General features: G+C 25.3%; 1 protein-coding gene across 1 annotated transcript; it reads left to right on the forward strand.

Moving 5' to 3' along the window:
• Positions 1-5,731: 5,731 nt before the first annotated feature.
• Positions 5,732-15,568, forward strand: LOC126900761 (uncharacterized). Its single transcript, XM_050676688.1, has 2 exons — positions 5,732-8,291; positions 13,982-15,568. Exons 1-2 carry the CDS (start codon positions 6,064-6,066, stop codon positions 14,064-14,066), a joined length of 2,313 nt encoding a protein of 770 aa, XP_050532645.1. The 5' UTR covers positions 5,732-6,063; the 3' UTR covers positions 14,067-15,568.
• Positions 15,569-16,670: the final 1,102 nt, after the last annotated feature.

A 16,670-nucleotide genomic window follows, 5' to 3' on the forward strand; every position in this document is an offset into this window, starting at 1 on the left:
ATAATATCATTACCTTTCATTTGGTATATTTTTTTCATAAATTTAACCCTTAACCTGCCCACAAGGGGGGATTTAAAATGACAACTTTTTCACAAAAAAATTACTTTTTCAACTTAAATTTTGAAAGTGTTCCGGAAAGTCTGACACTTTTATATATATCTTAAATTAAAGCTCATGTAATTTTCTTTATTATGCAAAAAAAAAATTTCGGACTTTATTTTATCTTCACGGTGAAAATGGCTACCAAATGTTATTATTGTGTAAAAATTCTCGATTTTATTTTTTACATTTTTAACTTTATAATGCTATGACATATTGAAAAGTGTATGGATCAACATTATTTTTTTATGAGAAATAATATTTTTTAATAATCCCTTTTTCATTCGACATACTTTATCTTAATTAGAATATTAATAATGAACTAGCAGATCATTTAGCTTTTGGAATAATCCACCAATTTTTTAAAATTAAACACTATCTAAAGATTTGCATCGAAGCGTAATTTTGATAATGATTTTAATCACTGCCAGATATCATTATATTTGATCCATCTATGCCACGACACCACTGTGCCGCGATCCCCCTGTGCTGGGTTTTTTTTTTATTTTATTTTGTAAGATAAGTTGGCTTAGCGGATGGTTATCAAAAATAACAATTTATTATTTTTACTTGTATCAAATATCAATTTAACTTTCATCACATGTTGCGTTCCACAAGTAACTATGAAATTTAAGTGAAAGAATGATGAAACTTATTATTAATTAATTTTCACAATGTATATAACAAGAAATTTTAACGATTTTTAAAGTTTTATAATTTTGTATGGATATTATTGTTAAAAAATATATGAAAGACTAGAAATTTAAAAACACATAGCGTAAGGAAAGATTTGAATTTTGAATACAACCCATTCCCAATGTTTCTTTTTTATGGTATTCACATAATTTTAAACATTAAGTCCAATTAATAAATGATATACAATAATTAGAATAAAGTAATAGCATAAAGATAGTTTTAACACAAATGAAATTTATTGCAAATTAAAATAAAATGTTCACAAAAAACTATAAAAAATAATTCGAAAATTCCCATACGTCAGTATATCTTTAATATAAACGTTAATTTTATACACAAGTAGTGAAATTTCGACATTAAGTATCGGAAATTTGTAAGCAAATAAAATTTTAATATAATTTATAAAAAATTTTCCTTACTATGCATGCATTAAAAACATATTTTTTTAAAAATAAGTAGGGAACCTTTTTATTATTGTCTAGTGTTATCGTAAAATAATTATAATGTATACATTATATTATATAGAGTGTTTAGTAAGTAAGAAAACGGGTTTCTATTATTCTCATTGTTTATAATAATTGACCTGTTTCCCTACTTACTGATCACCCTGTATATGAGTGAATTGGAACATAGTATACGTCTGTGTATTTCACGATGTACTCTTATTCATCAAATAACTCATGAAATATTATATCAATATCATATAAATAAATATCATACATAACATCATTAAACTAAATTAATTTTAGGCTTATACCTCCTAAAACACTGGCATAATCATAGGAGGAATATGGGTGTCATATACCCCATGAAAAAAATAATAAGCAATAATAACATAGTAAAGATACAATTATTTTTCGTTTGCAGGGGTAATTGAAAAACTAAGATATACATAAGAAAAATTTTCTTATAAATATCTCCCCCATGACGAAATGTCAATGCTTAATATAAAACCAGATACTAGCAGTAGAATAATAGAAAATAGTACGAGAATTATTTTGTAAAAGTGACAAAAAAATTGTTTTTTAATATTTTATGAGTAAAAACAAGGTCGTATTCAGAATATTATTTTAGTAGGGTTCTAAAATATGTATGCATTCATAGAGGATTGGGTGAACTTTATATATATCTTTAATAAATATATGTATAAATATTATTTATATATGTATATTTTAAAAAAATTTCGAAAGTTCCCCGAGTATGGCCTTGAAAAAAAATTTCCTTTTATTAAAAATACGTCAAGAAATAAAAAAAAGTATACTCATGTGTTGGGAATATGTATGTATTGAATAACAAAAATTATATATAAAATATAAAATTTATGTGACTGTAATTGTTTTCCAAATAGCATAAATTAATATTAATATGAAATTTTAGTAGGTTAATAGTAACTAGAATTTAATTTTTCATGAAACAATTATTAATTAAATATTTAACTTTAGTAAATATTTTTTAGTTTTTAAACACAACATAAAAAAATTTTGAGTAAAATTTTCTATATTTTAACTAATAATAAAATGTTATAGTTGGCCGTTTTTGATTTTATTGATATTAGGTATGTTAATTGCTTATAGTTAATGTTTTCTTAATTATTACATTTTCTGTTGGTTTAAGACTATTTATTGTACAGTATACAGAGTGATTCTTTTATCACAAATCACTTAATTAATCGAAAAATAAAGAAATGTTAAAATTATTTTTATTGTTTCATTTAGTTGCTTGTTTTTTCAATTTATCTATTATTAAGTATTTTTTATGCTCATCCCTGTTTAAAAATATTATAAATTTATATTATTTTTTAAATGATAATATAAAAAATCAACTATCTTAATTAATATATATGATCTAATTTATTATTTAAGTGATTAACACTTTTATGCATAGGTGGTAGGAGTAGTACGGCTAAGAAATGTCTAATGCTAAAAATAACGTTATTCGCGTCTCACCTCTAGTCATTACTTTAAATTTTTAATAGCTTCCAAAATACCGGTCCTAAAGTTATTATTGTTATCTATTAAATAAGCGTGTTAATTATTTATGTTGCCATATGAAAATTGAAGTCGACATCTTTATTAAGGATGAAAATAAAAAATACTTTATGATTGATAAATTTAATAAAATAAAAATAAAATATTTTACATTTTTATTTTTCGATTAATAAAATGGTTTGTAATAAAAGAATCACTTTATAAAACACTTAGAACAGACATTACACTAGTGAAAATTTTAATTAATTATACATGTACGTATTATTACAAACGTTGAATTTACGTATTGAACTTCTATAATAGTTTTAATTTATAAACGTATTATTCTATGCATAATAGTAGCTCAAGAATCTAAAGAAAGCATTATGAACTAACATTAAAGATTTTAGTATTCACTTTGTGAACAATGGATTCTCATTTAGTAGATTACGAGGAAAAATATAAAATTTGTTTTAAAATGTAATTACTCCTCAAAATGTTGAATAATCAATAATAAAAATAATGAAATCGTATCAGTTTAATATAAAGAATATAATATTATTATTTGTATATAATTATAAACTGTTCTGATTATACTTTTCAAGTCAACATAAGATTACAGTTTCAAATATATCTAAAAATATCGACTTTAAATATTAGAATCTAAAGAATATTTAAACCATAGAAAATATTTCATACGATTTACTTTTATTTGTATTTAATGTGTATGTTTGTTTAATTAAATTTTTGATAGTTGTTTTCTTCAATTAAAAATGAATAGCTTTTTATTTGATTAGAATAAAGAAACATCATAACATTAATATTTTATACTAAATTAAATAATTCGGATTTAAAGCCTTTTCATCAATAAGTAATATTTAGACTGTCACGCAAGCAACAAATTTTATTAGGGTTGGTTGTATAAAGTCGTTATAAAAAATATCCTATTTAATTTACTCGCCCACACATTAAGTTGTTATTAGATAATGACCGTCTTTTATCTCCTACAAAAATAGATAACGTCATCCACTAAATATTATCATATTATTTTCTGCCTTTTTAAAAATATCATGTCATTTTTTAAATGATACTTTTAAATGTATAACATTATTTATGTATTTTATAAAGACTTTTAGGAGAGTTAACTAAAATAAAATTCAACTTATTTAGAGACAACTGTGAATTGAACGTTTAATTTATTTAACTCTATTACGTTATTTTAACTTAAAAATATGTTCGTAATAAATCACGAATTTTTAATAGTTTAATAAGTTAATTTTCTTGCTTAATTAAAAATAATTTTTATAAATTATATATGATGTACAAAATTCAGAGTTTTGATTATGGTTATGCGGGAATTAGATTATGAACTACACAAATCTATTATTTAGTATATTATTTAATATATGTAATAAAAAATTATGCAATGTAAAATACGTTCATGTTCAGTGACATAATGTGTTAGAATAATTCCAACACAACCCTAATCAAAACTCTAATTTGTACACTTTTTTTACAACTAACAGTTGCATATTTATTTTATTTTCATATTTAATTCATCACACATAATATATATAAAGTATATATAATTAAAGTAGGTAATACAGTAAGTATTATATGGTAATCAATCAAAATTTAAAAACTATATTAAGTTTTTACTAAATATTTCTTAAAAATTTTACATAGGCTAGTAAAATATTGAAGTGGAGTTTTTATGAACTTACAATTAATAATTATTTTATCTACTGTGTTGAAATTAATGATAATGATATTATTATTATGGTATATTATATAGTATAATTTTTACTACATAAAATAGTGATAGTTTCAAAGCTAAGAAAAGTTACTGGATACAGAGGACGAGAAAGTGAGGTAACAGTTCTCAGGTAATTAATCTTCATAAATTAATTGATTAACTTAAATAATCATAAATATAAAAGGTAAAAAATAACTGTTTTATAAAATCGATATTTGTTTCGATTTAAACCTTGTAGAGAAAAGAGAAAATCTTTGACACAAATTAAACAATTGTAAAAAAAGTCGATTTAGTTATAAATGAGCAATAAAAAAAAATTCTATATCTGAATTATAAAAAATACTTAGCCCTATGTAAAATTATTAAAATTTTATATAAAAAATATATGAGGAAATTTGAAAGAACTATAATTAGATGAATTTAAAATAATGTCATTTACAAACAATCTAGAATATTTTAAGTTTATTTTATTCGTGAACTTTCGATTGTAGTGCTCTACTATAGCTTACAATCAAATAGAATTATTAATAATTTTAACAAGTAACAGTAAGGTATTAAATAAATTTATAAATTGATTAATTGATAAGTTTTATAATTGATCAATCTATAGTTATCTTAAGTGGTGTATCAAGGCATATGCTTGTATTATCAAAGTACGTTTTGCATTTTAAAATGTATATACTTATAATTAATTTAGTTGTTAGTAATCAACTTTAATTATAAAAATCAAGTTTTCCCAATTATATTTCTAGTATTTTTTGATAGTTATCATGTTCATATTTAAAATTAACAAAAATTGGAATCATTTTAACTTAAAAATTAACGTTTTGTCTGTTGGTAAGCCTCTTTGACGTTTTAGATAGTTTTTGAAATTTGAAACTAACATAGCTCATGAGATCGATACCGTAGCGTTGGTGGAAAATTGGTTTACCACTACTATCTTTTTCTCTTCCTCTATCATAGTGGTTCGACTAACGATGAAAATTCACATGCAAGTCTGGAAAAAGTGTAAGTTGGCGGGTGATCAGTCAGAATTATGTGGTGGTAGCAGAGGCGGGAGGGATATTTTCGGAACGTCTACAACGCGGTAACGCCTAACACGAAAACTTAGCCGACCAATAGCTGTGGTCTGCAGGCCGACAGAGGCCGAAAGTATCCGTTGCCGACCGAACAATACTTGAGCCGAAAGAATTTTACTTGTGTAGCGTCGACAACGCTGCTGCCGCCGGCTAGTAACTCCTACCGGTTAGCTGCGATATACAGCTGTTTCCCGTCGACGATTTCTGTGCGCGTATATCCGTAAGTGTGTGTGTGTGTAAGTGCGCGCGCCTGCCCGAGTGCATGCATGTGTGTACACATTAATATTATCTTGGTGGTGAACGGGCGTCGCTAGTTTATTTACATTCAAAATTTTTATGGTCACATTAATGTGAAAAATAAACTTTTCTTCGTTATTACCATGAATTTTTAGTATTATACGCGACGGTTTGGACACGAAGTTGTTTATTTGCCCCAGATGGAGCTCGTGCCAATATCGAAGAAAAAATGAAAGCTCTGCCGGATAAGTCGGTCACCAGAGACGATAGTAATAATAATTCCGGTACAGGTGCACCCGATGATGTCGGTACTGATGGCGCGCTCTGTGAACCCAATAACCTGGCGACTGACGATGGTGGCAATGACATGATAGAAACCAAGTCGTCGGAATCGGACGAAGAAAAAACATCTTATAATAGTCGTCGTAAATCTGGAAAAAAACGTCGTAAACATCATCATCATCATCATCATCACAAAAGAAATGGTGACCGTCGACGACAGGACCAACAGGTGAGCCCTATATTTTTATGGGCTAAAAAGAAGGAATCGAAAATTGTCCGAGTTTTATGCGAGGATTACGATAAGCGCAATAGAATTAGGTTAGTGAAAACAGCAAATGGTTGGAAAGCTAGTCCTAGATCTGAAATTTTGACAGCCACTTCCAGTATTGCCCCTATTTCTGTTGCTCAACCGGTGGTGACTACGGAGACCGAAAAGGAAAATGCAGTCGCAAAAAAAGTTTACAGTTCTATAGTCAACGTAGTCACCACCGAAGAACCCTGCCCAAAAGTTAATGAATCATCATCAATATTAGAAGAACCTTGTCTAAAAACCCAAGAATCGTATTCAGAAGATAAAGTCAAAGAACCATTGTTGTTGGATCAAAACGACAACTCAATTGAATTATTAGAATCTGCCTACACTTTGGATGACGAAGACGAAGACGAAGAACAAAGGGCTGGCATAGACCGTGCGTTGGAATTCATTGATCAAGACGTTGCTATACTGGACGAAGTAAAAACCGAACATTCCTTTGTTGATACTACCGTTATCAAATTACCCGAAGGTACTACTATTCATGAAGTAAAGTCAGAGGAACTTATTAGTGAACCGAGTATACCAGGCCCACCACCGCCGATGACTCCTATACATTTTGGTGAAATTACCATTATACCACAACAACAAAGTGAACCTCTTAACTTAGAAACCGTGGGCAAACGACCTTCATTAGAGATACGATTGCAGGGGCCGCCTACAAAAAAGACACGAACCGTCCCGCCTCCGTTTTCGCTACCACCTGTGGCCAACGAAAACTTGAAGCGCGAGTGGGACCCTTTGTCTGAATTGAAGGAAGTTTTATCTGACCCCGGACTTTCCGTACCAGATCCCCTTTTGGTGCCTCGAGCCAGGCTGGCTGCTCTTGTGGCAAGTCCTGCCAAAGAAATACCTCGACTTTTGAAAACGCCACCACTACTACCACTTCCAGATCCTGATTTATTAGTTGTATCATTATCACATTTACGGTCTTTATTAATGCAACAACTGTGCTTTGGAAATGATCGAAAATCGGAAAATCAACAACAAGCAGCTATTGACCATATGATGTGGTTACCATACTTATCTAAAGATGTGGCGGGATCCGACGCTGAACTCTTATCTATGTTAAGCTTTTTGTTACCTAATCACGTAACAGGTCAACAAAGTTTCAATTACAATCAACCGAAAAACGCATGGCAAGATACATATTTCTCATCGACTCCTACATCGTCTATACCCTCGTACGCTCAAACCGGCTACAGTAAATCTGTAGATTGCTGTAAACCGACTATCCCTTCGTCTTCTATGCGACGACGGATACAACAGCCTGACTCATGTTGTGGCAATGGTCCACCTATCTGCTACGACAATTGTTGGACAAAACCTGGTTATGATTCCTATAACGTTTCTCCAACCGACTGTAGTACTAATAAAACTTCATGTTCAGTTTTTCCAAGTGACATTAGCTGTTGTTATCCGACAGATATTGGTTACGCTTATAATGGTTCAGAAACTCCATCGCCGTTGCTACAATCTCCAGGATTAAATCTACCGCAACAGCAAACAACCCCATCTGCGCCACCATCACCATATAAGCGCGTAAATAATCCTCAGCAAATAAGTTTTGAAAACCTGCAACCATCTACTGATTGTAATAATGGAAGTGCCGGTTACAATAGCAGTGATAGCAGTGAACATCAATCTCCGACTGTGGCAGCCAGCGGATCTTCTAGTAATCTTCTTTTTAATAACAAGTCCAACAGTGATTCATTCCGACCAAAAATTAAAGTTAAGCAACATTTAATTGACCCCAACGCAAAACCTAAATTATTGAACATCGAAGGCGCATTGCACTTGGCTAGAGCTAATGGAAACGAAAGTTTGTTGGGTTCTCAACTGTGGCATCCATTATTTAGCAGGTAAATACATTTAATATCGCTATAATAACATAGAACTATAGTGCTGTAGTAAAAATAATAATTTATAATCAATTTGTTATTCACTATCTATACGTTTTAGACATTTTATATCTTAATTTAATGACACGAACATTAAAGTTAAAATATATTGAATCAATAAAAAATATTACATGTAAAATAAAAAGGCACATTACCCCGATAAAAAGCATTTTATTTCATGTAAGTACTCAAATAATTTTTTTAAAAAACACAACGTATGAGCTACTTATTTGTTTTACAATTTATGAGAATTTTTACATGTTAATTTTTTATGAATAATTATTATTGAAAAATTGTTTTTATATCTATACATGGACAATATCATAGTATATTGTAATAAAAAATAAATTGTAGATAAATATTATTTTTAATCATTTTGTCAATTATAAAAAATTATAACTTCTATTTAAAAACGAAAAAATTTTAAGACAACCATTAGATAAAACAATAGTGAGATTTTTATGTAGTTACACTTAAAAGGGTTTTAGTTAATACATTTTGTCAAGCTCTATTAATTGCTAAAATATAAAAGTATAGTATTTAACAACGAGTCTATAATTAAAAAAGAAAACAATTATTTTAAGTGTTGAAAAAATTGTGGGTCTTTGTATTGTTCGTCCTCATTGTAAGGAGTGAAAGGTATATTTGTTGCTGCTGTATCATTTCTATAGATTATTTCAAAATTACCGTACAACAAATTTAATTTGGTAAATTTTAACATGAAATAAACGGTTGGATTCTATAATTTTTAATTTATAATTTTATATTGTACTTTTTTCAATATTTATATTTACCAATCTTTTTTTATATTCATTTCGCTGTGAATAACTGAATAGTTATATGCAATTCAATGTATGGGGTCATGGCCAACGACCAAAATTTCCAGCATCAATTTTCTTAATATTTGGCTTCAGGGCACTGAACTTCTGTTTAGTGACACGTTGTCAAATTTCTGAAATTTGATTTCTCCTTAAAAAAACAAAATGTTTATAAAACTTTTTTTATTTGGTATCTTATAGAATAATTTAACTATAAAAATATTAATTAATTATTCTATAGTTTATGATTAAATCTTATGAACTGGATCCACGAACAAACTATATAATGATCATTTTTTTAAACATTGTAATTGTTTACTGTTAGGTTACCAATAGAATTATATCATTTGTCTGATTTAGATATTCATGATTTGCTTATTTCTCGTTCAAGTTAACATAATCAGCATTTTCTATAAAATATTTATATTTATATGTTATTCTCTGTAAATTTAGACTATTGTGTTCAATTTATTAGTTTTAGCTATAATGTTAATATTTACTACTTGAAGAATTTCAATAAGTTAAAAATATTGTCTATTATACATTTTTGTCATAATACAACGATACTTTTATGACATCAGACATGACGTAGTATTATAATGATTATTCAACCTTTTAAAATAGAACGTTTAAATTAATTGGTCACATACACATAGAAATCACTGTTAGATAGAAAAACTTTAATTAACTTTAATTGAAATTTATATATCATGAAAAAAATAGTTCAACTTTTTTTTTTGAAACCTTCAAAATTTGTATTGAGAAATGAAATTATTAATTATATAAAAATAATTCAGAAGCCAATGAAAATTAATAAATTTTGTCGATTTAAATTTGTATTATATTAATACAATGTGTTGTGTTTAATTTTATATTCATATTGAATATTTACTAATTTTATAGATCGATGTTGTTAAAGTTAGATAATTTGTTTAGCTATTCACTCATCAGTATATTTTAATGTTTTCTTTGATTTGATTACGAATCTAAATACATTATTTCAGTAAAATAATTTTGTTTAAATTCTTTAAATATAAATATCAACCATTATTGTTTATAATGAGTATTGAGTCTTAGAATATTTTTAACTTAAAAATAAAGATGTGAGAAAAGTTGAAAAATAATTTTAAACTCTTAATATACAATGATTTTTATGTAAGTATTATTTGATATTTCGCTTCATGTTATAGTTTTATAGTTGTATAGTTAAAAACTTTAACTATACAATATATTTAGTATATTATTGTTATTTACTTTTGTGTGAATATGATGTCAAACCAACCAGTGAACAAAAAATTTTAATTCTTTACGAATATCCAATTGATGTTGGATGAACCGTGTAGTAAGGATATTATATCAAATGTGAGCTAGCCAATTTTTTTATTTCCTACATTCTATAAAATTTGTTTTAAAAAAAAGTACGTTCAGCTAATATCCAGTGAAAATAACTAATCTAATGATATTGCTGTATTTATGTCTACATGAAATTAAGAAAAAATGCTTACCTAAAGTTAAAAAAAATATTTTTAATAATTATTTCACAGTGTTTCTTCTGAATTAAGTGAATATTTCTTATCTTAATTTTTTATGAACTAGTTTTATTTCTCTCAAACAAAAATCAGCAAATGTTTTCGTTAATATAATATCGTTATCGTTTTGATTACCAAAGTAAAAAAGAAATCACTTTTTAGCCATATTTTTTTCAGAATACTATTTTTACCTGAACAAACTGAAATTGATTTACGGCGTATTTAATTATTTTTCAATCTATTTTAATAGCTCGATAAAAAAGGGTTGAGTATATTATACTCAATTAATAATTCTTCATGATCCAATGAGTGTTTAGCTAAAGACGTTCGATTTTTTATTTTTTTTTTTGTATCTGGAAAGTAGTCAAACAAATGTATCCTTTATCAAAACTAAATTCGAGTTTATTAAAATTCATATTATCTTTAACTTTCAAACTTGGTTATGCATAACAAATGTTTTTTTATAATTTGAGGAGTTTTAGACGTATAATAATAATTTTAAGTATTATAAGTAATAGTTCACAAACATAAATTTTAATCAGATAATTGTATTTAAAAAAAAAATGTTTATTGACTAATGCACTCGTCATAAAATATATTTAACTGGTTATATGATGGGATGCCACAATAAACGACACACCTTACACAATAGTTTTGTATACCTTAAAAATAGCTCCTGACTTTCTGTAAAACCAAACCCAACATTTTTGTTAACAATAGAAACTAAGTAAACACTATACTAGTAAATCTTTAATGTTAAATATTATTAACACAATAAAATAAGAATTTTGAAGTTCTGTATCTTTTTACTATATGAAGGTTAAATGCAGTTAACCACGAAGATTAAATATAATTTTTAAGAAACTATTGTTGAATTAGCTTTTATAAAATGAGATAAATTTTTTAAAACTAACACACTTAGCATAACAGAGTATAAAATATAAATTATAGATTTTAATATTTTAATATTTTCTTCTAAAATGGTATTTACAACAATTTTCTAAAATTATTTTTACTTGCTCAAAAAAATAAAATGAAAAAATAATTTGCTAAAATTCATATTTTGAATATAAATCATTCTTAATTTTTTAAATAATCATTTTATAACAAAATATTTTGTAAAAAAAAATATATTAAGTTAAATTTTATTGGTCTTATGTAAAATTATAGTCAGATTTATAGTTTTGCTGTTTTAATAACACTAACGATTTAAATAGGATTGTTTAAAACTGTTTATTCAGGGTACTACGATTATAAATGGAATACAATTAATAATAAAAAAAAATTAGTGATGGGCTTTTCTAAATATTTTAAACTATCGATTAACTATTCAAATTGTGTTTATACCACCAAATATTTTATTTTTAACATAAAATATCAAATATTTTAAAAACTATTCGAATATATTGTGTAACTATTGAATATTTTTACTATTCGAATAGTTCGATAGTTACTATTCGATATTCCCCATTACTACTTATAACGTACTCTCAATGTATTTTATATATAAAAATAATGTTTATTACAATAGTTTTCTACAAACAATAAGATCATTTTTATAATTCAGGTTTTAACTTTTTTTTTTATAAATAGCGTTGTAAGACGTACGCTTTAAAAATTTATTTTATAAAATATTTATTATCAAAATTTTAGTTTTAAATTCTTCGCATAAGTATAATTAGTCGATAGTCATTCTTAATAATAGTTTATAAAAATTTCTGTCTCTCAAAATAAATATTTATAACTTTTCTATGCATTCTTTTTCTGAATCTGTTACCATAACGTTCTTCACCAATAGTAAGCCCAAAACTGAATGTCGTTTTTAATTTTAATTCATCCACTTGTTTTTATTCAAATCCTAACAAAATGTATCAGTTATATATTTTACAACCAATGGGTTAATTGAATCTAAATAATATGTCTAACCGACAGTTTGCAAACAAATTTCTTTTGTTTTAACAATTACACATGTATAATAATATTATTAATAAAACTATGTTAAACTATACTTTGATAATATGTGTCGTAATTATTGTGAGAATATATTTTCATTTAATATCACATAAAAGAAAATACACTTGCACATAAAATTTTAAACGCAATATTTTATGAATTAAGTTCAATAAATATTTCAGATGTACTGATTTACAACCGCATTAGCAAACAAAACATTTAAATTGAAACTATAAATGAAATAGTAAATATCTCTAAAATTCAAAACTTTTTTCATAAAACATGTTTTGTTTATTTAATTTTCACAAATAACAATTCTACAAACAGTAATTATTTATTGCTTTTAACTCTGTTTAACTAGTGTTTCAAATATATGCCATAAATATAAATATTTTATAATTTCATCTAAAATTAAAAAATTTAAGATAAATAAATTATTTTTCAAAATAAATCAATTTTTCAAAAATCTAAAATAGTCTAAACACTAATTTGTCAAAAAAATTATATGTTGTATATTATTACAGTGTAAAATTAAAATTGTATGATTGTTTTGCGTTTAATTTAGTTAATTATCGCGTATTATTAAAAATAATTACTTTTAAGATTTTTTCTTTGATATTATGTAAACATTTTTGTGACGTTAACATTTGTGAGGAGCATAAATAAACTGAATTAAATATACTTAACTATTGAATATTAGCAAAAAAAAAAGCAATTAAGAAATTGTGGTTTTAACGAATATATTCGGATAATAGAGTTAATACGATAAGAGATGAGTTACAATGATAAAATTTTACTTGACACTCATATAATAATAAAAACATTGTATAGTATTTACAATCTCTAATCATTTTTTAACTGAGGTAATAAATTTAACAGATATGTGCTAAAACTATCGCCAGAAAGTATACATTTTCTTGCTGATATTTTTAATTCTCAATGTCTACTTATTATTTACTTGCAAATTGTATAAGAAACATATTTTTATTTTATGTAATTTGCATTAAGAATAATTTTTATAGCACCTAATTAATTTGTTGTGTTTAAATTGTATCGATTAAACTTAGAAGATCAAAACTTTTTATTAAAACATTTTTTTTGTTCACTATTTTCTTACAAAAAATTAACATTTATCAACATTGTACATGGTTAAGGAGTTTAAAATTAATTGTTTAGACAAAATAATATTTTTAAAAATTTAATTTATTCTTAAATTGTGTCATGTTACATGTCATATTTACATAATTAGCAATTTATCTTAAAAAATAATAAAATGCAAATATAGAATTTTATGTAAAATCCATATATAAGCTTAGAAAAAATATATAAGTTTCTTTATTTTTTGTTTCAGTCAAGAAAAAAAATATGGTAGCCGATGGAAATGGACTACACCAGCAACTGCACCATCTTCATCTTCCGCCAAGAATATCCCGTAAAAGTCGAATAAAACTATTTTGAATATCGCGTTCGATTATTTGATGGTAAAAAGTTACCTGGGAAATATTATTATTTAGAAAACTTTTGGGCATACAGATCAGGATAAATACTACTTACTTTTTCTGTAACGCAAGCATTAAAAAAGAATCCTTTTTTAATTATATAAAAATTGAACGGTATAAACATTTGTATTATTCAATTCAATATCAGTTTGAAATGCGTTGTTGTCACAATATGAAATCAACGAATCTTAAATATATTATACTTATTGAAATTAAAAAAATCGAAAATTGGTATTTACAGAATAGAAAGTAGTACTTGACCAGTATAGTATGTATGATGTACTCTGTAAAAATTATAAACTTAGTTAAATTGACTAAATTGTCGACTATACAAAAGAATCGATTGACCTTCACCTAAAAAAAAAAAATTCAAGTTGGAATATTTTTCTTTTTTGGTTATTTTGAAGTACTACGATCGATTTTTTTTTTTTTTTTTGGCGGCTGTTGACAATTTTTGGCTGCCATTGAATCTTTAGAAAAATTATTACACAGGTATAACCGGTGCTGAAAAACATGTTGATATTTTTATTTTTTTATTATTAATAATTAATTATTATTTTATCAATATATTTTCATAGTATATAAAAGTGCTTCATTTTAAATTGTTACAAATTTGTTTGTTTTCGTTGATTTATCCTGTTGTATACCACATAGTCTCTGTATTGTTTCAAAGAGTGTTTTTGTGTGAAAGTTTCTTTCTTATTATTAAATTATTTTTATTTTTTTCAAAAATCAAATTATATTTTTTAATTGGGTTTGAGTTTATTTATTATTATAGTTTATTTATTGGTTCGTTGTTTAACATCTAGAATTGAGAAGGTTAATCTTATTTGATAAATTTGTTTTTATCCTTTAAATTTGTCATACCATTTTTTGTTTGTATGCTTTCAGTCTTTTATAAAATTTATATACCATTACTAGTCTATTTGATTTTTAAGATAAATATATAATTGTAAATTATTACTTGATGTATATAATATATAGGTAAAATTTATTTATGTATGAAAGCAATTCTCTAATATTACTTAAATATTAGTGATGTATAATGTTTACAATCATTTTAATAGTCACGCAAAATAATTTTTATGTAATAAGAAATATTATATACTTTACTGTTCCTGGAATACACCAACGCAAAATCATGTGTTATTCTAAAATGAAAACTACTAGCTAATTTATGCCGGTGGATAAAAATTAAGTAATATTGGTTTGTAATTATTATACTATTGTTTATACTATTACTTACCTATTTTAACTATTATTATTGTAAATTCCTCTACCCTATAGAAAGTCTGATTAGAATATAATTTTATGTTTATTATTTATTTATTGATTTTTAAGTTTCTCATTGATGTTGTAATTCAATATAAAAACATATTTATTTATTTTGTAAAATGAAAAAAATGAGAAGATACAATACGACACTTTAAAACTTAAAATTGGTGTTATTTTTTCTCCCTTGTGCTCTGTAGGTATTAACTTTTAGTGATAAAATAGTAAATATGCTAGACATTTAAAAATGCCGAGTTATATTTGTAATTTTTTTTTACATTAATCATGAGTCACAATCTTAGTAAAAAATGTTGTACGTTTCATAATAATAAAATGAAATGACATCCCACTAAAAAATGATATTTGTAAAAAAAATATTATTAATATTTGCACTTAAAATATTTTTTTATAGTAAATATAATTTTATTAACAATTCACCAATTCTTTCAAATAAAAAAAAATGTTTGACATTTAAATTGTTATAACAATATAGTGGAAATATTTTTAATTTAACATAAGAGATTTCTAATTTTTCAAAGAACTATTTACATATTAAAAGTTATATTTCCTTTTTACAAATTCTTTTGTATTAAAGAAAACAAACATTTTTCATAATAACTTTTGAGTACTTAAATGTTTTTTTGTTACTATTTACACAAAAAAATATATATATTTACTATTTCATAAGTTATAATGCCTCATAATTTTAAAAATAATTTCCTTCAGATAAAGCAAAATAATTATCTTATAAGTATTATAAAATATGAAATTAAATAAATGCTTGAACTTGTAACATCTACAACTTTATAAAATGCAAATACTATAAAGAACAGTGGTTTTATGATTTGTTCAAGGTCGAGACATACATACGAACATTTTTCGTTAAACCCATTGAAAAAAAATTGCATCTTCGGCAAATAACTAATTTTTTGTTAAAAGGAAATTATCCCCATCATCCATCCTTAATCATGCTCTTGATAAAAGCAGTAAATATTTCACTCTATTCCCTTACCCTGTTTTATACTTTGAAAATGATAACGTTAAGTTAATATTTTTAATGATAGTTGGTAACTCAACTTGGTTAAGTATAAATTGTTTTTTAATTATTAATGAAAATTTGATTAAACCGATTGATAATATCAAAAGAATTCGAAGGCCAATAAAGGCTGAAATATGCCCAAATGTTTATGTTAAAAACAGAAAAAATATTTAAATAATAATCGTAGACATACTAATAATATTTAGTTGAACAATGAATTGAGATTGTGA

Source organism: Daktulosphaira vitifoliae, unplaced genomic scaffold (assembly GCF_025091365.1).
Source record: "Daktulosphaira vitifoliae isolate Bord-2020 unplaced genomic scaffold, ASM2509136v1 Scaffold_3, whole genome shotgun sequence".
Lineage (NCBI taxonomy): Eukaryota > Metazoa > Arthropoda > Insecta > Hemiptera > Phylloxeridae > Daktulosphaira > Daktulosphaira vitifoliae.

Excerpts from the sequence above, each read along its gene's own strand:
- LOC126900761 (XM_050676688.1), top strand. The coding sequence starts at position 6,064 with ATGAAAGCTCTGCCGGATAAGTCGGTCACCAGAGACGATAGTAATAAT. Across the intron at positions 8,292-13,981 it reads TGGCATCCATTATTTAGCAG|TCAAGAAAAAAAATATGGTA; the intron begins GTAAATACATTT and ends TTTTTGTTTCAG.